At 51.9% G+C, this 21,852-nt stretch overlaps 1 protein-coding gene across 1 annotated transcript; it reads left to right on the top strand.

Moving 5' to 3' along the window:
* Window positions 1–12,698: 12,698 nt before the first annotated feature.
* LOC113431505 (homeobox protein not2-like) lies at window positions 12,699–20,341 on the top strand. The gene is made up of 4 exons (XM_087962571.1): window positions 12,699–12,778; window positions 17,659–17,960; window positions 18,483–18,685; window positions 20,174–20,341. Exons 1-4 carry the CDS (start codon window positions 12,699–12,701, stop codon window positions 20,339–20,341), a joined length of 753 nt encoding a protein of 250 aa, XP_087818697.1.
* Window positions 20,342–21,852: the final 1,511 nt, after the last annotated feature.

Raw genomic sequence — 21,852 nt, 5'->3', positions numbered from 1 at the left:
CCCCTTACAGGCCTCTTAGGAATGGAGTGAGGTCCATGGGAGACAGTTTAAGGTTAAAGTTTTGGGGGTTTGAGGATGTAACAACAGAGTCAGGTAGTGACTTCAACTCCCAGAATCCCCAGCGGCTTCTGAGCTGATCTCGGCTGCAGAGGGCTGACTTGGATGTGGTCAGACTGCGAGGGTCATCTGGATGCAGTTATGGTAAATAAACACAGTAATAAACAATAAATAAACCGTGAATAAAGCTCAGCTTTAGGGTGTTGCAATTAAGCTCCCACCAGCCCCCCATTTTAGCCCTACAGGGACATTTTGACTCAGAAAATGAAAATATTCCTCCAGTGACTCTGGGGAGAAGGCAAAGGCCTCGTCTCGGCCTGGGCTTTTCTGGAAAGCCCCTTTCCTGGTACTGGCTGCCGGCCAGGTGCCTCTTGGGCAGGGGTGGCCTTTGTTGCAGTTACTCCTGTGGCCAGCTGGGCTTTCGCTTCCAACCAGGGACGCCACCTAACCCTGAAGTTGCAAGCTGTGGAGGAGCAGTGGGGCAGCCCCTTGGGGTGAGGGGCCGGTCAGGGGGGGCTGAGTGCTACTTTAAGGTGCTCTGTCCGGTTCATCTGTCCCTACGCAGACTATTTCCATTTCTACAGCAGCTCACTCCAGCCAGGGTGCTGATGGTCATCCAGCCTCCATCCAGGGACAACTTTTGCAAAGCAACTTTTAGGAAACGACCAGTTTGCCCAAATGGCTGCAGCCTTCTCATCCAGCACCTTCTGGAACAGGGGGGTCTCCAACCTTGGCAACTTTAAGACCTGTGGACTTCAACTCTCAGAATTCTCCCAGCTGGCTGTGGAATTCTGGGAGTTGAAGTGCACAAGTCTTAAAGCTGCCAAGCTTGGAGACCCCTGTTCTGGAACACTAAAACATTCCATCCAGAAATGGAAGCTGCCAAAAAAGTTGACGGCTGGGAAACAGATTTATTGATGTGGCTCCTTCCTTCCGCAGGTGGAGAGGCCCAAGGTCAACACATTGCCCTCCCCCCAGTTCCCATTAGCAGCCCTGGGGGAGCTAATGAGCTGAGCCTGAAGAGGTGTTAATGGGTGGGAGAGGTGAAGGAGAAGCGGAGCCTTCCAATTGGACAGGGGCTTGAGGATCTTTGGGTCTTCGCTCCACATACACAAACACACACCTAAGAAAAAGCTGGCCTGTCTTCCTATTTGAAGGAAGCGCCTCTCCTTGGCCAGAGGAAAGGTGGCAGCCCTGTTCCGCCTCAGCAATGGAGCCCTCACTCAACAAGGCCAGTGAGGTCTCTCCAAGTGAGGTCTCTCCACGAGGCTCCATAGGAGGTCCAGAGAGCAGGTTGTGCTGGGCTCTACCAGCCCATGCAGGCCCTTTGCACAGCCAAAGGCCGATAGTACCATGCTGTTCCCAAGCAGCTTGCTGCACCTGTCCATCCTTGCTGAATTCGGGAAAGGCTGGCCTGATGTGGTTGAAGAAGAAGAAGAAATCCCCAGGCTGTAGACCAGATTGTGAGGTTTAATCTCCCCAGCCAGAAAAGGTAATGCCGTTGTATGTCGGTCAGGTCTTCGAGAGGACTCAAGCAAGAGTCCCCAAACTTGGCCACTTTAAGACTTGTGGACTTCAACTCCCAGAATTCTTAAAGCTGGCTGGAGAATTCTGGGAGTTTATTCTGGGAGTTGAAATCCACAAGTCTTAAAGTTGCCACGTTTGGAGGCCTCTGGTCTAAAGGAAGACCGAGAAGAGGGCTGTGGCAGCAGGAAAGTCGTTCCCGCTCGAGCAAAGAGAACAGCTCCCCTTGGGACCCAGGCTGAACCAGGCGGCTGGCACAGCATGTCAAAAGAGCAGTCTTTTTGCCCCCCCCTCCCACTCAAACTCCTGGGAAGGAGGTCATCCAAGAAAGCCAGTTGCAAGCAGATTGAGACCTGAGCCCAGAAAAAGCCTTTCTTTGCAAAGCCCATTGCTGACCTGTGGAATTCATTCCTGCAAAACATGTTGATGGTCACTGAAAGAGATCCGTCAGCGATCCGTCAGCGGAGGACTCCACCTCAGGTTCTCTATTTTAGTGCATTTTAAAGGCAGTTGGCTGGGTGGGGAATTCTGGGAGTTGAAGTCCACAAGTCTTAAAGATCAGAAGTAGCTTATGCATCATTCAGCCTACCCCCAGATGGGCTTTCAATCTGAGAAATGATGATTATGATGATGCCACTTCCTGCCTGTCCTGCATCTCATTAAGCCAGTCTCCCATAAGACTAATGGCTGCCTTTGTACCTAGCACAGAGGGGCGCCATAGTTGTTTTTTTTAGTTTACTTTATTGTCATTACAACGAAATTAAATGCCATCTTCAGTGTACATCATGACTACGAAAATAAACACAAACACACTTCCTTCACACTCCACACATTGAATTGAAAACCCCTGGTATTGCATTAATATTGCACTATACAGTAGAATTACAGTAGAGTTACTGCCCTGGGATAGAAGCTGTTTTTCAGCCTATTTGTCCTTGTTTTTATTATTCTGTACCATCTGCCAGATGGTAATATTTTTTTAAAAAAGGGTGCCCAGGATGATATGGATCTTTGAGGATGTTTTGAACTTTCTTTCTTTTTAAAAAAAGTTTTTATTGGTTTTTAAAAACAAACATAAACAAACAGAACATAAAAACATCAATCCATCTTCCATATGTACATACATACAGTGTGCCGGTTGGTTTACAAATTGTTTTGTGCTTCCATTTCATAGTCTTCAATTACAATTACATTGCATATAATCTCGTATTTTCAGTCAAAAATTAAATACCTTAGTATCATTATTAGTCAATCATTTGACTATACTTTTATTCATTCATGTTTTACAAGATAATCATAATTTACTTAGTTTGTTTTATAACAGTTCATATTATCATCCCAAATCTATCCTAAAGTAATTTTGTAGATATAATAAGAAAGAAATACATCTTTATATATTTATTATTTTCTAAAAGTCTACATATTTCATTGCTGTATTTTATTGTCTAACCATTGATATAATAGATCCCAAATTTTATAAAATTGTTTATCCTCTTATTCTCTAATTTCAAATGTCAATCTACTCATTTCAGCACATTCCAATATTTTCTTAATGATTTCCTCCTGTGATGGTGTTTTCTCATTTTTCCAGTTTTTGGCAAATACAATCCTAGCCGCTGTTAATACATTTACAATCAGATATTTTAAGTCTTTACTATATATTTCAGGTAAAATTCCCAATAAAAATATCTCTGGTTTCAAGTCTGTATGTTTTTTTGTCATTTTTTTCCAACCATGTATGGATTTTAGTCCAGTATTTTTTAGCATCCGCACAAATCCACCACATATGGTAATATGAGCCAGGTGTCTGATGACATTTCCAACATTTTTCGGATTTATTCTTGAACATTCTTGCTATTCTTGTCGGGGGGAAATGCCACCTGTAAAACATCTTATACAAATTTTCTTTATATGCTGTTAACTTTGTCATTTTATAATTTTGAGACCACAATTTTTGCCATTTCTCTAAATCAATCCCATATCCAAAATTCTTTCCCCAAGCAATCATAGTTTCTTTAACTTGTTCTTCTTCTAATTTAATTTCTAATAAATATCCATACAATTTTTAAATCATCTTTTCATCAGTACCTGTCAAAGTCTTATCTAAATCAGTCAATTTATCATAGAAACCTTCCATTTTAGAAAAATTTCTAATTTTTTATTTATATACCCTATGGCTATTATTAAGTGTTGCACCTTATGATTCTTGACGAATGCATCTTTTCCTTTATGCACACTGAGAGCATTTGCACCAAGACAAATTCCTTGTGTGTCCAATCACACCTGGGCAATTAAGTATTCTATTCTATTCTATCTATTTGATTGCTTATTAGTAACCTATACTATCACTAGGTGTTGTATCTTATGATTCTTGATGAATTTATTTATTTTTTATTTTATGTACACTGAGAGCATTTGCACCAAGACAAATTCCTGTGTGTCTAATCACACTTGGCCAATAAAGAATTCTATTCTATTCTATTCTATTCTATTCTATTCTATTCTATTCTATTCTATTCTATTCTATTCTATTCTATTCTATTCTATTCTATTCTATATCTATTCTATTACATTCCCTATCACTGTGGCCAAAATAAAATACACCTCAGAATTGGCTTTGGCAGTCTTAATAAAATAAAATATAAAATAAATAACTCTTCTTCTTCTTCTTCTTTTTCTTCAGCGTTTGTCTCGCGCTCTGGCGAGGTCCGCTAATGTCCTTGAGTACTGCTTCCACGCCTCTCTGTCTGCCACGTATGTCGGGTCTGCCTTCGCGATCTCTAGATCGGCCTTGATCGTGTCCATCCAGCGTTGCTTAGGTCTACCACGCGGTCTCGCTCCTCCGACAATCACCTTCATCGCAGATTTGATGATGGATTCTTCCTTGGCGCGACTCACATGGCCGAACCATCGTAATAAATAACATAAATACCTTATATAATAAGCCAATAAAACCCCTTTCCATCAGCCGCATCTTGGGAGCCAAGTGTCCCTGAGCATCTGAAGGTGCCGAGAGGGGCTTGGCATTGTCTCTCACAGGGAGGAGAGACCCCCTACCCACCCCCAATGCACCCTCACCCCACCCACCCCACCCTGGGCCTTAAGATGGCAGGTTTCCCTTGGGGGTCAAGCAGGTATTTTAACAGGATGAAAGCTCCAGCTTTCCCTGGAGAATTGCTACCTGCTGTGTCCCAGGAGGGGCTCTTTGGGCAGACCTCCCCACGCTCCAGGGAGGCTGAAGAAGGTTGGGTCCCTTCCGGAAATTTGCCTGGCTGGCTTTGCATTTTCCCCAGACTGGGAATCCACACAGGGCTTGAGCCAAAGGGGATTCCGCTGTTAATGACCTCCATTGTTGGAGCGGGCTTTGATTCCTCCCACCCCCCACCCCCAAAGGACAGAGCCTCAACTCTTGAATGGGCCACTTTTAGCCAGAATCCCCATGGCCTTGAGCAGCCCCCACCCCTCCGCCCTCCCTCCAGGGAAGCTTAATGGCCCCTGGATTCTTAGGGGTACTTCACACTCTACCTTTGATGAGGAGGCAACATTGATGATTACATTTACTGGCCCATTCACGGAAAAGTAGATAATTATCTGGAGGACAAAGATGAGGGACTGATTGCAACAATGCAAGAAATAATTACTTCAGAAAACTTTCTTCCGGGCAATGCATGCAATGTGCAATCAAATCCAGAGATTTCATAAGTTACAACATGACCCCTTACTTTACACTGGCCTCCTAATTACCCTGAGTAATTAAGTGATACCTTGCAATGCAAATTCTGGAAAGGCTTTTTGCAAAAACTAACAAGGCAATGAGGAACCTTCCCACTTCAGCAAAGATTATCTATGCTTCATGACCGTGAGATAAGCTTGTCTTTAAGGTGATTGCGGATCTGATGTAATTATGGCCAAGGGCCATCCTGGGCCTTCAGCCGCAGCAGAATTTAATGTAATTTTAATTTGATTTGATTTGATTTGTCAATCGCTTACAAGATAATAGGTGTAAGTATAAACATGAGTAAGGATACAGAAAAAAGGTACGAGTAAATGGTGAAATCACTAAACCTCTATAACTGTCTGGTTTGGTTCTGCAACCCAACAGGACAGACACAGACTTCAGAGGATAATTTGGACTGCAGAAAAAAAACAATTGCTACCAACCTGCCTTCCATCCAGGACCTGCATACTGCACGAGTCAAAAAGAGGGTTGTGGAAATATCTATAGACCCCTCACTTCCCGGACATAAATTGTTTCAACTCCTACCCTCAAAACGACGCTATAGAGCACTGCACACCAGAACAACTAGACACAAGGATAGTTTTTTCCTGAATGCCATCACTCTGCTAAACAAATAATTCCCTCAACACTGTCCAACTATTTACAAAGTGTACACTACTATTACTGTTAATCTTCTCACCACTCCTTATCACCCATCCCCTCCCACTTGTGACTGTATGACTGTAACTTTGTCGCTTGTATCCTTACGATTTATATTGACTGTTTCCTAGTATGATTTGATTGCTTATTGTACCCTATGACTATTATTAAGTGTACCTTATGATTCTTGACTCTTGATGACTGTATATTTTCTTTTATGTACACCTAGAGCATTTGCACCAAGACAAATTCCTTGTGTGTCCAATCACATTTGGCCAATAAAGAATTTCTATTCTATTCTATTCTATTCTATTTTCAAGTCAGTGGTCCTTCCAAGTGGGAACTTTGCGAAGTTATTTTCCAGCATTCAGAATTTTGTTCTTGCCTTTCGAAAGACTTAATTGTCTGTTTTCCTCCCCCCATCCCATCCACCCTTCATCCAAGGCAGTTAAAGGGTTGCTGAGCATTTAGATCAACCTACTCAGAATTTTATGCAGATATAGAAGTGGTGGGGGGGCAGTTGAGTCAAATACTTGCCTGCTTACTCCCCAAGACTCCTGTCCTGGCAGTGGCCAGCTAGCCAAAACGAAATGCAGACATTCCCACCCAGGAGAACGGGTTTTCTCCTAACTAGGCCCTCCGTGCTTTAAAGGTGGCATGGCAGAACAACTAGACATGGTTCCCAATTTATGGGTCTGCAGTGAAGAGGACCAGGAAAACACCTGAAGCCAGCCACCCCCAGACCCACTGCCTTCCAGAGAATGCTCAGCCGTGGCTCAGCCCCTCCCCCCAGGCCTCCCTAGACCAAAAGGGATCCTGAAGAGGTGACGGGGGGGGCGTCCTTCCCCCTGGTCAGAGGCCTTTTGGAGCACTGGCGGCAGCGGAGAAGCTGAGCTGGTCCAGGAAGCAGCCTGCCCTTGCCCGAGTGATGCTCCCGGGGCAGTGGCCTTGGATTCGGTCCCTGGGGTGTATGGCAAGTGGGCCAGGCCACCCACCTAAGCCCAGGGTCCCCAGGGAGGGGACCCTGAGTTAGTCAAGGAGCTTGGAAGAGGGGGGCCCCCAGCCCCTTCTTGCCCAGGTGGGCATCAGCAGGTGGGCAAGTTCCATCTCTGCTCAGCTGGGCTTGGCTGGCTGCCTGGGCTTGTATGTATCTGTGTGCTGGTCACTCCGAAGCAGCTGGCCATCCTCCCTCCCTGGCAGCCTCGGTTGAGTTTGGGGTGTGTGGGAGAAACCTCTAGCATGTGGGTGTCCTCCACAAACAAACCAGGATGGAAGGAAGCAATCCTTCCCCCCCCCCCCTACAGATACATGGAGGGCAACGGTGGTCTCTTCGGCCCTTTGATAGGTGTGAGGTGGGGGGGGGGCAGCTGTGCTGGGCCCCATCCTGAGACAAACAAATCTGTTTGCTTTCTAGGGGAGGAGGCAGCTCTTTGGGCAAGCATGTTTAACCACTTTATAGGGGTCTTATTTGCAGAGCTGCCTCTGCGGGCTCCTTTGAAATGGGCTGGAGGGTGGGGGAGGCTCTGCAGCTGCTCCCCAACCTGCTCTCTGGGATACGAGCCTGGGGGGTGGGTGGGGGTGGGGGCGGCACTCAGCTAGCCTTTCTGAGTTGCTGTGGGCCTCGATCAGAGCCAGGCTGGCTGCAGCTTCCTCTTAGAATAGTTGTTGGGGGCTTTTCCAGACCACAGGCCAAAGGAGCCGCAGCTTGTAATGCTTCCAAGGAGTCCATCTGGGTCAGACCAAGGCAGCCACCATCACCACCAGCAGCAGCATAAGGGTATGTTGGCCCAGACCTGGGGCAGAGGGGACCAACCAGGAATTCCTCCCCTGGCATGTGTGTGCCTAGCCCCTAGGGATAATGGTCTCTGCTCAGAAAAGGGGGCCTGCCCCCCAGTTCTGGAGCCAGAGCTGCTTCGATCCCTCACTCAGGGGTCCCTAAACTTGGCTACTTTAAGACTTGTGGACTTCAACTCCCAGAATTCCTCAGCCAGCATAACTTTCTGGGGAATTCTGGGAGTTGAAGTCCACAAGTCTTAAAGTGGCCAAGTTTGGAGACCCCCTGCTTGAGGCCACAACATGGCTGTCATGCTGGCTGAGGAATTCTGGGAGTTGAAGTCCACAAGTCTTAAAGTGGCCAAGTTTGGAGATCTCTGCCTCACTGACAGAATCCAGAGTTGCATTGGCCGCGAAAGGCCACTCCAGGGTGGGCATTGCCCCCTCCCCTGCTCTTCAAAGCCAGCATCCTTCTCCAGAGGTGGGGCCTTGGTTAGACCCCCTGGCAGTGGAAGCCGGCCTTCGACTGCCCCCACCCCTGCCTGAATGTTGTGCAAGCATCCTGTCTCACCTTGTCCCTCTGAGCCTTATCAGCCCAGCTGAGCCCTTCCGGTGGCTCCCGGGCTGCCTGTTCCCCCAAATTGGGCTCCCAGCATGCCATCATCCCCCTGAAGAGGGAAGCGCCTTTCGGGCCTTTCAGGCCGCTGCTAATCCCAGCTGGGAGGGCGGGAGGGACAAAGGGCAGCTGGGCTGAGGCTGCTGCCGGTCCCCCGCTCTGTCCCCCCTCCCTCAGCTAATCCCATTGGCCTCCTTCTCTGCCACTTTGATGAGGGGGATTACACTGCCCAGGCCTCGTCCTGCTGGGGCCGGGCACTTCCTCTCGCTTCAGGATTAGCAGAGTCCTACATGCCAAACCCACCAAGGGGGGGGGGGAGGGACCCTCTAGATAGAACCCCGGGGCTCAGCTCCAGCAGTAGCGGCCATGTCGGAGAGGGGAAACCTCGGGGGGAGGGGGGGGCTGCGTGGAAAGACCCATCCAAGAGCTCAGCATGGAGGGGGCTCTGCTGTCCTGGCCCAGCCAGGCGTGCTTCTCTCCCTCTCCTTCCTTCTGGGGGTGGGCAGGTTTTATGTCCCGTTTTTGAACCCTCCCGAAGGGCAAACCGAGGCCTGCTACTCATCCTCTTCTCAGGGTCTCTCCAGAAATGCACCAACATGGATGGGTGGTTTGTTTTCATTTTTGCTGTTGTTAAAGAGCAAAAGGATGGGAGAAGAGACCCAATTCTCCCCTCTCTGACTTTTCTGCACATCCAGAGGTCACGGGACGTCCATCTCTGTGGCTGCCTTTGTTGCAAGGTTCCAGCAGCAAATTCTTCCCAAAGCAGGGGGTCTCCAACCTTAGCAACTTTAAGCCTGGCAGACTTCAACTCCCAAACTTCAAATCTGGCTGGGGAATTCTGGGAGTTGAAGTCCGCCAGGCTTAAAGTTGCCAAGGTTGGAGACCCCTGTCCCAAAGGGACTCCGCTCCTTCGACTCTGGAAAACTCAGATCCCCCTGGATCCCAGATCCCAGATTCTCAGATCCCAGATTCCATTGATCAAGCCATTGTCCCAGCTTCCTCCCGCCTCCCAAGGTTATTCTCACATCACATGGGCTTTCAGCAGCCGAGCTAGGACAACACAGAACTGAGCTGACAAATAAATTTCACTGCAGCCCTGGGATGTGGCTTCCAACTTTGGGTTCTATCAAATATCTCTCGGGAATGGAGGCCATTTCCCACGTGTTGTCCTGTTGGTGTAGCAGATAAAACAAGAGTGAACCTAGATCCTTCCCGGCTTGTAACTTGGGAGGGACAGGTTTAGGAAATGCCTCCCCCCGCATCCCCGATCAACCCCCTTATCTCCAGATGCCACAAGTGAATTGGACCGGAAGGGAAAATGCTGTCTTTTAATGGATTTGCCCCTTGTCGCTCCCCACACATAAACACATGCACGCAGAGCGGCTCCAGTTGGATTTGTTTCGGGAATTTGGTTTTGCATTCCATTTGGGAAGGAGAGAGGTGTGATGGGGGAGACTCCTTCAGGAAGAGCCCTGAGAATCACCTTAGAAATGGGGGTGGACTTTAGAAGAAACCTTCCCATACAACCACCTCTTACAGTACTAGACAACACCATATCAACAGTAAGAGACCTTCAAATTTCTAGGTTCTGTTATATCACAAGACCTAAAATGGACACCTAACATCAAAAACGTCATCAAAAAAGCACAACAAAGAATGTTCTTTCTGCACCAACTCAGAAACCTCAAACTGCCCAAGGAGCTGCTGATACAGTTCTACAGAGGAATTATTGAGTCTGTCATCTGCATCTCTATAACTGTCTGGTTTGGTTCTGCAACCCAACTGGACAGACACAGACTCCAGAGAGTAATTAGGACTGCAGAAAAAAACAATTGCTACCAACCTGCCTTCCATGGAGGACCTGTATACTGCACAAATCAAAAAGAGGGCTGTGAAAATATTTACAGACCCCTCACATCCCCGACATAAACTGTTTCAACTCCTACCCTCAAAACGACGCTTTAGAGCCCTGCACACCAGAACATCTAGACACAAGGACAGTTTTTCCCCAAATGCCATCACTCTGCTAAACAAATAATTCCCTCAACACTGTTCAACTATTTACAAAGTCTGCATTACTATTACTATTAATCTTCTCATCACTCCTTATCACCCCTCCTCTCCCACTTGTGACTATGTGACTGTAACTTTGTTGCTTGTATCCTAACGATTTTTATTGACTGTTTCCTAGTATGATTTGATTGCTTATTGTACCCTATGACTCTTATTAAGTGCTGTACCTGATGATTCTTGACTCTTGACGAATGCATTTTTTCTTTTATGTATACTGAGAGCATTTGCACCAAGACAAATTCCTTGTGTATCCAATCACACTTGGCCAATAAAGAATTATATTCTATTCTATTCTTCTACAAGGAAGCACCAGGAGCTCGTCCCAGTCACTTCCCCCCCTCCATCCCTTTGACAGGTAATCTTGTTTCATGCTTAATCAGTTCCGCTTCTTAATTCCTGACTGGAAGATCCCACTGCACACCGAGGGAGCCAGGCAAGATCCCATCTGCTCTTTCCACAATGGGATCAGCAGTTTTGCCCCCACCCTGAATGCGGGCAGTGCGCCATGGAAACCCCTGTCGAATCCCTCACCTTCTGAACTGCCTTTCATTCCTTAGGCGTAAAGTGAAATCCATCATGTATTACAAGGGAGAGGGTGGGGGAAGAACAGGAAAAGGGACTGCAGAGAGAGAGAGACAGCCGCACGCTGTTCACACAAAGACACCCCTTGGGTCTTCAGCCAAGGCCTGAAAACAGGGCTGGGCTGCTGGGGGTTCGGGAGATCCCCTAGCTAAGATTCTGCGCAGTTTGGATGACCCCAGGGGTGGGATTCTACCGGTTCTGCCCGGCTCTGTAGAACCGGTAGCTCCGAGGAGCAGCAGACATAGAACCAGTTCTATGTCTGCTGCTGTTTTGGCCCACCCGCCCACCCAGGCTCTTACCTGTCCTTTATTTCCTGTTTTTTTCAACTTCAGCTGCTTTGCGCGGGCACAGCTGCGGTGGAAAAAGCAGGGGAAAAGTGCTGTTTCAAATGCTTTACACCTGTGTGCAGTGCTGCTCAACTGTCCAGGCTGCAAAGCTGATGATGTTTCACATGCGCACGCAAAACATAAATCACCAAACCCGGTACCCACACCAGTTGGATCCCATCCCGGATGACCCCAAATCCCACTCCTGGCTGCCCCCTCCTCCCCCCCCAGGAGTCCCCACGAAGCCCGTTTTGGATGCCAGGTAAGTGCAGGGCGCGCGGGGAGTCTCGGGGGTCAGTGGGGTGAAAAACGGGCCTCCTGGAAGTTCGGGAAGGCCAGAAATGGGCCCGTTTCTGGGCTTCCGGAGAGCCTCTGAAGCCCGGGAGGCCGTTTTCGCCTTCCTGGAGGCTCAAGGAAAGCCTCCGGAGCCCAGGGAGGACAAAAATGCCCCCCCCGCCATGGTGCAGGAGGCCAACTAGGCCACGCCCACCATGGCCACGCCCACCCAGCGACCGGGCAGAGGACCCTTTGCTAAAACTTTTGAAGTCCACCCCTGGCTGAAAGGTCTGAGCACAAGCAAGCCCTCTGCGGCCAAGGGTCGCCCTGGGAGAATCCGGACAGTGGAGGGAGGGAGTCCTTGGGGTTGTCTGAGCTGGCATGTTCGCTTGCAGGCCTTCCATTACCCAAGGGGGAACCCCGTTGGTGTGTGTGAGGATCCCTCCCATCATCATTACTTGCACTGAAGCTGGGGGGGGGGGAGAGGGGACATAACTGAGGTGTATAAAGTCATTCAGAGAGTAATGAGGACTGCAGAAGAAACAATGGCTACCGACCTGCCTTCCATCGAGGACCTGCATCCTGCACGAGTCCAAAAGAGGGCTGTGAAAATATTTAATATCTAGGCCAGAGGTCTTTAAACTTGGCAACTTTTAAGGCTTGTGGACTTCAACTCCCAGAATTCTCCAGCCAGCATAGGGACTATTTGGTGAGCGGCCTCAGGCCCAGTGCATCTCAAAAGAGGGCCAGGCTGGATTGCAGCTGGACAGGTGGCTGGTCTGAGCTATTCCATTACACCAGAAGTCTCCAAACTTGGCAACTTTTAAGACTTGTGGACTTCAACTCCCAGAATTCTCCAGCCAGCATAGAATTCTCCCATAGAATTCTGGGAGTCGAAGTCCGTAACTCTCCAAGTTGCCAAGTTTGGGGAGCCCTGAGTTAGGGAAGTCTGAGCTGGTCATCAGCAGGGCATGGATGAAACAGTTTTCTTTTCTATAGCCCCCCCACACCCGACCCAACCCGACCCCCCCTGAGTCTTCTCAGGAGCTGCTTTGGCCACCCCCCCTCCCAACTGGGGAAGGGACCTGCAGCCATGGAGAAGCTGGGGGCGGGGGAGGAGCTGGAGGCCGGCTTCTGCAGGCCACTTTCAGAAGAGCCACCAGAAGCAGGAGGGTGGGTGAAGGGGAGGAATGGCAGCCAAATTTTGGGGAGGGTGATGCAGGCCTGTGGGGGAGGGGAGGCATTGGCTTGCAGCCCTGCAGGCCCAGACATGGCAATCCACAAAGCTGGGCAGGCCCAGGCTTGCTGGTGAAGGTCATTGTCCATGCTAATGGCTGCCCTCCAGGGCATGGAGACACCTCTCTCTCTCTCTCTCTCTCTCTCTCTCTCTCTCACACACACACACACACACACATTTTGAGTGCCCTGTAGAATTTCAGTTTTCTTTACCAGCAGGATAAGCATTCTGGGGGAAGGTAGCATAACCAATCAATCCCATCCATTTTTTTCAATTAATGAATGACACCTGATTATAACGGTGATTAAAACAGATCATTTAAAAGATAAACACAAAGAAACAAAGCAGTGTCAAAATACACCCAAAGTGGATTCTGTTAGCCCTCCTAAATCCTTTTCTGGTGCTGAAGGAAGATTCCTCTCCCCTCCCCCAATGGTGGGGAAGGCAGAAGGGGAAATGCAACTTAATACACCAAGGTAGGGCAATTGGGGCCGGGGGAACCACCTCCTGGTTCTTGGAAGGGCTCCCTTTGGCAGCAAGATGGCAGCTGTTTCTCTCTCTCTCTCTCTCTCTCTCTCTCTCACACACACACACACACACACACACACTGTCTTCTGGCCCAAAGACAGACGGCCTTGGAGGTCAGGGAAGTCAGATCATTCCTTCTCCCGCAGAACTCAAGGCTGCTTTCTCCTCCTCTAGAGGGGCTACCCCTCACCCATCAATCTGACCCCCAAAAACCAGGCACTACCTCAGGGGTCCCCAAACTTGGCCACTTTAAGACTTGTGGACTTCAACTCCCAGAATTCCTCAGCCAGCTGGGAGTTGAAGTCCACAAGTCTTAAAGTGGCCAAGTTTGGGGACCCCCTGCTTGAGGGCCACAACATGGCTGTTGTGCTGGCTGAGGAATTCTGGGAGTTGAAGTCCACAAGTCTTAAAGTGGCCAAGTTTGAGGCCCTCTGCACTACCTCCTTTGGCTAACTCCCCAGTGGAAAAAAATCTGGGGGTGCAGACATGTTTCTTGGATCAAGAGAGGAAACCCCACCCCCAAAGCGACAAACATCACTGGGGCCTCTCTGGACATGCTTGGGGTCAAGTGGGAGCTGCTATCCCCAAGGGCCACCTGGGCGCTGGGTGTGTGTGTGTGTGACCTACTCTTGGTGGTTGTGAGTAGCACTTTCCCTTCTTCTCCCCTGGCAGGAGAGGCCGATCAGTGTTCAGCCTTAGGGTTGCCAGCTATGCCAGGTGCTCTCTTGGTGGCCCCCACCTTTGTGTGTGTGTGTGTGTGTGTGTGTGTGTGTGTGTGTTGTGAAGCATTCCTCTTCCTGCGCTGCTTACTTACTTACTTACAGATTAAGAGTTGGAAGGGACCTTGTAGGTCATCTAGTCCAACCCCACCCCACCCAAACAGGAGACCCTACACCATTTCTGACAGATGGTAGTCCAGTCTCTTCTTGCTGCGTAAAGTGGACCAACCGGGAGGTTTCTTTTTGAAATTTAAATTCCAGGATACCTTAGTCGTTGCTTCTTATCCCGGTCAGCCAAAACTTTCACTTCTTAACTTCCTCCTGCGCTTTCTTTTCTGGATGAGGGCTTCTTTGAGGCGGCCATTTCTGACCGCCGCTCTTACCGCCTTACCGGGAAAGGGAGTTTAGCCAGCTGAGGAGGAAAGATGCGGCTTTCCTCGACCCTGCTGGAATCTCCCCCCTCTTGACCACCTCTACGGGATGGCTTAGCCCCGAAGCCAGATGGCTCGGGGCGCTCCAGCGGCGATCCCAGGCAGAAACCGTGCACGATCGCAGATTCCTGCCTACCGCCAAAACCCTGCAAACTGGAAGTTCCCAACGGGGAGGTTTCAAGGGTCTGTGGCTTGGCTGAGGCTTTGGCCTTCCACTCCCAGCACCCCCTCTGTCTCCCCCAAGGAGAAGAGGTGCCAGCCAGTGGGCAGAAGGCAAGCCCACTCCCTCCACTTTCCTCCATGCACTGGACCTCCAACCCAGCCCTCCGCAGAGGCCACGCTGCTGGCCCAGAGCTCTCCTGGCTGGCCCCAAAGGAAGGTCTCCCCCACTTTGGGAAGGTGGTCCCAGCATGCTGATCCCACCTCCTCAGCCAGAACGCACCCATCCTCCTGCCTTGTGCACTACCAAGCATCTTGGATAACCTGGCCGCTTAAAACCCAGCCAGAAAATGGCTTAGCGCAGAGGAAAACCATATGCAGGAGGCAGGTAGAAACCAAACCACAGTTGAAAAGCAACCCAAATTGTGGCTTGATAAACAGTTTATTGAAGAAATAGTGTAGGGTCTCCTGCTTGGGGGGGGGGGGTTGGACTAGATGACCTACAAGGTCCCCTCCAACTCTTTTTTTTAAAAAAAAACAAGTTTTATTCAGTTTTTCACATGAATTACAAAACAAAAAGGCACTTTTTAGTGGACAACATATTTCCCGGTCACCACTTTTACGTGCAAATATGACAATAGTTATTTATTCATTTTTTTACATTCAACTTCCTATCTTACTGTAAATAAGTAAGACACTTAGTAAAAAAGATAAAAGGCTCTATTGCCGAACCAAATTGGGAACCTCCTGATTTCACGAGATCAGTGGATCCGGTCTGTCCACATCCTCTGAGACCCAATGATGGCAATCGGCTCCAGGGGGATCCATGACTGGATCTGGAGTCAGCTGGGATCCCTGATCGTTAGAACCCCGTTTTGCCCCTAGAACTCAAGGCGGGGTAGGCGGCCTTCCCTCCAATTGTATCCTAACAACAACCCTGTGAAGCAGGCCGGGCAGAGGGAAAACGGTTCAAAGCCACCCCGGTTAGATTCCGGGACTTGAGGAATCCCAAGCGCCCCACCGATCCTCTCGCTTCAGTCGGAGCTCTTCGCCGGGAAAGCCCGGGCAGGCTGGCCAGACTCCCTTGCCCTAACCCAGGGCGGGGGCGGTGTCGCGGGTCAGCCTTGGCGGCTGGCTCCGGTGCTGCTGCGGGCAACCTGGCTCGGCGCCCGGGCAGGCGGTTGCGCTGCCCTTCGGGACCCGTTAGCCACGGCGCTGATTTCGTGGGCTGCGTGGGAAAGCGGGGATTCTAATCTCGCCCTCGGCGGAGGAACGGCGTCTCTGTGGGGACGGGGGAGCTTTTGGAGTCGTCCCCCCGCTCCACACCCCCAGGTCTCCAGGAGGGAAAAGCATTTCCTGGTTCTCCATCCCCCCATTAACATTCCAAGCACCTTGCGAAGAGATGAAAGCAGATGTGATTATTATGGGCTGCCCGAAAGGAGGGTTCCTTTTTCTGCGGCTGGACAAAGCTCCGGGCCACTTCAAAGGCTCCTAATTGATGCTAATGACTATTAGATGGAACGGGGCCTTCTTTTGGAGTGGGGGGCGCGGCTTTTACGGTCCCTGCTCCACACAAGGACTCCTTCCTCCATCCTTCTCCCGCCGGGCTTTTGAGAAAAAGGGGGCCCTCCTATGGTTCCCCCCTCCCCTTTTGCACAAGACATCCTGCAGGTTCATTTCACTTCTTTAGCCCTGAGAAATTTCACACCTTCAGTGCCCCCTTTCTCCGCCCCCGCCCCCGCAAAGGAAAGGACTGGCAACACCTACATCTCACTTCCAAAGCGAGGTAAACATTCCCCCCCACACACACACCAGATGTTTGTGAAAAGAGGAGACTCTGCCAGGACGGTTGTCCCACTGCCCTCCTCCCTGGATCCTTGCAGTCCCAAAGCCCCCACATCTCCGGAGAGGCTCCCAGCTTAACCACAGATGGACTGGGCCTAAAGAAAGCCCCTGCTTTGGCTGGACACAAGGACATCCCCTCCAGGCCACGCAGAAGGCAGTTTGTAGACTGACACCCTCTCGCGGCATTCCTGCCATGCTGGTCCTCCAACTTCTGTAGGGGTGGATGGGCTCCATGCTGCGCACAACTAGCAGACCCTGGCAGTCTCAGAAAAGCTAGGCAGGAGTGGAGACCACTAGGAGATCCCAGGGTTGTAGGCTAGGCTGGGAAGCTGAAAAACCTCACCTTCCCATTTTATGTGGAAATCAACAGGCGAGAGAGTTCACCAGGTGGGCCTCAAGGAGCAGGTGCCTCTTTTCATCTAGGAATCCTGCACCCTCATCAAGATTGGGCCACCGAGACCCCACTCTGGGCCAAAAGGCTTTTTCAGTGGTGGCCCCCTCCTCCCCTGGAGAGGCACCTGGGTCACCTGCCTTTGTTGGCCCTGGCTGAAGCGGGGAGAGGCCAGAGTCCAAACGGAAAGGATTCAGAATCCATCCATAACGCTGAATATCAATGAAAAATGGATGGACCGAATGCCTTTGTGTTGCACCGAGACCAGGGAAGCCTCCCGGGGTCAACCTGATTCACAAGCCCCCCAAACAAGCAGCGTCCTCCGGTCCCAAGGCCAAATGCGCCGGTGAGGCGGAAAAGAGGGAAGGAGCCACGGTTCTCCGCCGGGCACCGCCAGTGCTTGGACACCGCTTCAAGCTGGGACTCGAAGTGCCGTCTTCGAAGCCTTCCCCCGCGGGAGCCCCCGGGCTCTGGAGCCGCCGCGGCCCTTCCGCCCTGCCCTTCTCCTCCCAGCAACGCTGGGCAAGCCCGCCAGTCGCCTCGCCAGGCGAGAGGCCACGTCCGAGAAAAGCCGGCAGCTCGATCCCTCCGCATTCCCTGCCCGACTGCCGCCTTGCCTCTGCATGGGGCGGTCCGTGGCCGCGCACCTTTGGGCAGTCCGGGCCGGGCCACGCCCTCCGGCCTTGCGCCGACCTGCCTCGCCCAGCCCTATAAGGCCCTCGCGCGCCCCCGCCCCGCCGCAGACTCCGCGCCCCGTCCGAGGATGCTGCGCAGCCCGCCGGCGGACCCCGCCGCCGCCCCCCGCCGCCGTCCAAGGCCAGGAGCCGCTTCGACATCGAGTCGCTGTTAGCCAAGTCGGAGCCGCCCCGTCGGGAGTCGCCGGTTCCCGGCACCTGGACGGCCGCCGTCGCCTCTTCCTCGCCCGCGCTGCACTTCGGCTGCGTGGCGGCGACGCTGCGCTTCCCGGCCCTGTACCTGGCTGCGCAGCAGCCCTTCCTCTCGGACCCGGCCTGCCGGTGCTCCGCGCCCGCCTGCAAGAGGCCAGGTGAGGAAGCCGCCTGCCCGGTCTGCGCGCGCGGGTGGGGGGGGGGAGCAACCCGAGGCCCCGTCCATCGAGTTCGTTCCTGGGCCCGCGAGGTAGACTGCGGGTAGACTTGGAGGCTCCACGGCTTATACTGACCGAGCCCGCTCCTTCTGCCCCTTCAAAGCGTGGGAGCCGTCCAGGCAGAGGCGTCTGGATCGGGCTCAGCCGCGCCTCTCCCGCGGGCAGGTTTTGTGACTGACGGATGCTGAAAAGGGGTCGGGGGTGGGGGAAGGAGGGTGGTTCTGATCCGGCATCCAGCAGGCAACGCGACCGAACTAAATCCGGCCTTTGGGACCCTGGAGGAGTTCCCGAAAAGGCCGTCGGGGCGCTTCCTTTCCCGGAAGGGCTGGGCTGGGCGTTCTCCGAGGCTCCGGGCAAGGAGGACTCCAGGAGAAGCTATTGCGGGGCGGGTGTGTGTGTGTGTGCAAATCTGCTTTCCCTCCTGGCTGCCGCTCACTCTCCGGCTCCTCTTCGCAATTGCAGGCCTGGAATTCCCGCGCTGCACGGGCTCCCTGGGGCCGGCCCTTCCCTGGAGACCCGGAGGTTCCTGCAAGCTAAAGCGAGTCCGCACCGTGTTCACCCCGGAGCAGCTGGAGCGGCTGGAGGAGGAGTTCCTGAAGCAGCAGTACCTGGTGGGCTCGGAGCGCCTGGACCTGGCAGCCACCCTGCAGCTCACAGAGACCCAGGTAGGGAGCCCCCTCCCCTCGGGGCATGGGAAGGGCCTGGAGAAGTAACCTTTGTTGGGGGGGGCACGCTATAGAACATTATCTCTCTGTAGGAGAGGGGACATTTCCAGAGTTCTCTCCGGAGGAAGCTAGGTGCCCTCTGAAAGTAGCAGCCAGAAAGTGTCAGGAGCCTCCAGCAGCTGATAAGGGTGTGTGTGTGTGTGGGGGGGCATCTCTGGCTTGGAAACGGGACTGCTACTCCGCCTCTGTTGGCCAACCAGCTATGGAGGGCTCCCTCTTTAGACCTTTTACTTTTTAGACCAGGGCTCTCCAAACTTGGCACCTTTAAGACCTGTGGACTTCAGCTCCCAGAATTCTCCAGCCAGCACGGCAGCCATGTTGTGGCCCTGAAGCAGGGGTCCCCAAACTTGGCACCTTTAAGACTTGTGGACTTCAGCTCCCAGAATTCTCCAGCCAGCACAGCAGCCATGTTGTGGCCCTGAAGCAGGGGTCCCCAAACTTGGCCACTTTAAGACTTGTGGACTTCAACTCCCAGAATTCTCCAGCCAGCACAGCAGCCATGTTGTGGCCCTGAAGCAGGGGCCCCAAACTTGGCCACTTTAAGACTTGTGGACTTCAACTCCCAGAATTCTCCAGCCAGCACAGCAGCCATGTTGTGGCCTGAAGCAGGGTCCCAAACTTGGCCACTTTAAGTCTTGTGGACTTCAACTCCCAGAATTCTCCAGACAGCTGGGAGTTGAAGTCCACAAGTCTTAAAGGGGCCAAGTTTGGGGACCCCTGTATTTAAGACTGAAGGCTGCTTGTCAAAGCTGATGGCCAGGCCTGTTTTTTTTTCCTTTCTTTTTCTTCCGAGGTTGGAAATAAATAATAAAAATGGCAGAACAAACGAAGCACTTGGTGCGACCTGCAGAGCTTCTGATGTTGGTGTGGAAGAATTAGTCTCAGTTCTGATTTACTGGTCTAGATACAGCAACTGAGCGGCAGAAAAGTTATTGGAAGGAATGGCTGCGTGAGGCTGTTCATACTTGGCTTCCCCCAGGGTAAAAAGTGCAACCCTGCTCATCAGCATAAATTCAGTGGGAGGGTGAATGCAGAGTCTTCTCTCAAAAACTGGGATCTATTTTCTCCCTGCCTCTTGCTGGCCTGAAGAGGAAGCCTGCCCAGAGGCACTTTTTAATACAAATCGGATAAATGACATAAATACGGTAAATTCAGGGGAATTGGGCAGAATAATGTCTCTTTGATGGGGGTTCAAAGTCCTGTGAAGAAAACCCAGGCGGCTCCCTCTATCCCCAGAGCTGTATCTGGACCTGGACACCAATGTTCTGTTCCCATCCTTTTGGCTTCCTTTCCTCAGTGAGGTCTAGAAGCACACTTTGTGGCTCGTTCCAAGGAAAAGCGGGGCATCTGTGGGCATTCCAGACGTTGCCTCCCAGCCGGGCTTGGAAATGCTTGGGTTTCAGGGCTCCCCACTTGCTCTCGTTCCAGGTCAAGGTCTGGTTCCAGAACCGCAGAATCAAATGGCGCAAGCAGAGCCTGGAACAGAAGGCGGCCAAGCTCTCCTCGCAGTTCGGGGCCACGCGGACGGGCCGCCCTGGCCTGCTGGACGGGCAGGATAGCGACAGGCAGGAGGAAGAACTCAATGTGGACCTTTAGCCCTGCCTCCTGCCCCCCCCCCCCGCGCTCTTTGCAAGACAGGCCTGTCGGGCAGGGGTGGGCCCTGCCCCCTGGAAGAAATCAGCCAGCCACCGCAGGTGGAGACTTGGATCAGGTGGCCCTGCCTGGTTCTATTGGGGTGGGGGGAAAGAACACAGCTTCCAGTTGCCCGGCTGCAGCTGAAGGGGTCCTGGGTCAGCTCAGCTGCCACCTGGAAGCCTCTCTGACTCCCCCCACCCCTCGCGCTCCAGGTCTGGTATCCAGCCTGGCCCTTTCTCTGCCTCAGAAGCTGCAGATGAGCCCCATTCTCCCCTCTGGCTTGGAGTCTCCAACGGTGATAGATCCAGTGGATCCCTTCCTGGGACCCCTGACGGCCCCCTGCCTGCCTCCCAATGGTGGTATACAGCTGTGCTTCTCTTGTTTGAGGGGTTTCCTGTTTTAAATTAATCAATCTACACACACACAGAGACACACACACAGAGACCCCTCAGACTGTCCTGGACCTTGGGAGGGGGGGAGATTCTTGCCCAGCCCCACCGGCACGTGTGTTGCCTGCCCACCAATTGGGGGTTTAATACAGAAAGGGAACCAGACCTGTGTCCTATGCCCCATCCGTCACTGGAGGAAAGCTTTCTGGCTCTGGGCTGAGCAGGTCCCCAGCCCTGCCTTGAACCCCTCAGCTCTGGGGCAGCCTTGGCCTTTGGGTGGGGCAGGCCCCGCCTCTCTGCGCCAAAGGGAGTCATGAAGAGTGTGTGTGTGTGTGTGGGGGGGTGTCTTTAGGCCTGTTGCCAGACCCCCTGCATTTGCCCAGCCTCCTCCCTGTCAGGTGCCCCTCCCAGACAGCTGGAATGGCTGCCGGCGTGCAGCTGGGGGCGAGGAAGGGCCATGTGAAGCCAGCCCTCCTGAGGGGGGGAACTTGGAGCCCTTGTTGTCAGGAAGCAAGCCATGGGGGGGGGAGGGTCTGTGCCCCTTCCCCATCATTGATTGCCATCCACATGAAGGCTCTGCTCCCACCTGGCACCTGGCCAGGAAGATGGAAGGCCGCAAGTCCGTGACGTCGTTTAAAACTCTCTGGCTTCGCTGCTGTGCTGTGCTGCTTGGTTCAAGGCCGGCCTGCCCACCGGATTTTGCTGCCCGGACTTCGAAGGGAGGAAGAGGAGGAGGAGGAGGAAGAGGAGGAGAGCTGTGGGTCCTTGGTGTTACTCTGTAATCTCAGGAAAATGGCGCCTCTTTTGCTTACTGTAGGATTCTTGTAAATAGCTCCATTACACTTATTTATTTACGTAGGACTAGCTGTCTTTTTTATGAAGCTGTAAACCTGCAACTTAATTTATTTTTTTATTTTTTTGGGGGTATTTTTGTATTTTAATAAAGTCTAGTTTACAGAAAAGAAAATGACTGGCTATTTGGAGAACGAGTGGTTATTCTGGGCCAGAGGTCTCAGATTTCAGCTTGCATCCTCGGGGTGAATGCAAAATAAATGGAGTTTAGCATATTGCAGCCCACCCTTG

Source organism: Notechis scutatus, chromosome 4, assembly GCF_049901735.1.
Source record: "Notechis scutatus isolate UNSWTSFEM ecotype Mainland chromosome 4, rNotScu1.2, whole genome shotgun sequence".
Lineage (NCBI taxonomy): Eukaryota > Metazoa > Chordata > Lepidosauria > Squamata > Elapidae > Notechis > Notechis scutatus.
This window is presented reverse-complemented; position numbering and strand designations above follow the sequence as displayed.

Bases quoted from the DNA above. Each gene is read 5' to 3' on its own strand.
- LOC113431505 (XM_087962571.1), top strand. From the start codon at position 12,699: ATGGAGAAGCTGGGGGCGGGGGAGGAGCTGGAGGCCGGCTTCTGCAGG. The intron at 12,779-17,658 runs GTGGGTGAAGGG...GCCCCGCCGCAG, and splicing joins GAGCCACCAGAAGCAGGAGG to ACTCCGCGCCCCGTCCGAGG. The intron at 17,961-18,482 runs GTGAGGAAGCCG...TCGCAATTGCAG, and splicing joins GCCCGCCTGCAAGAGGCCAG to GCCTGGAATTCCCGCGCTGC.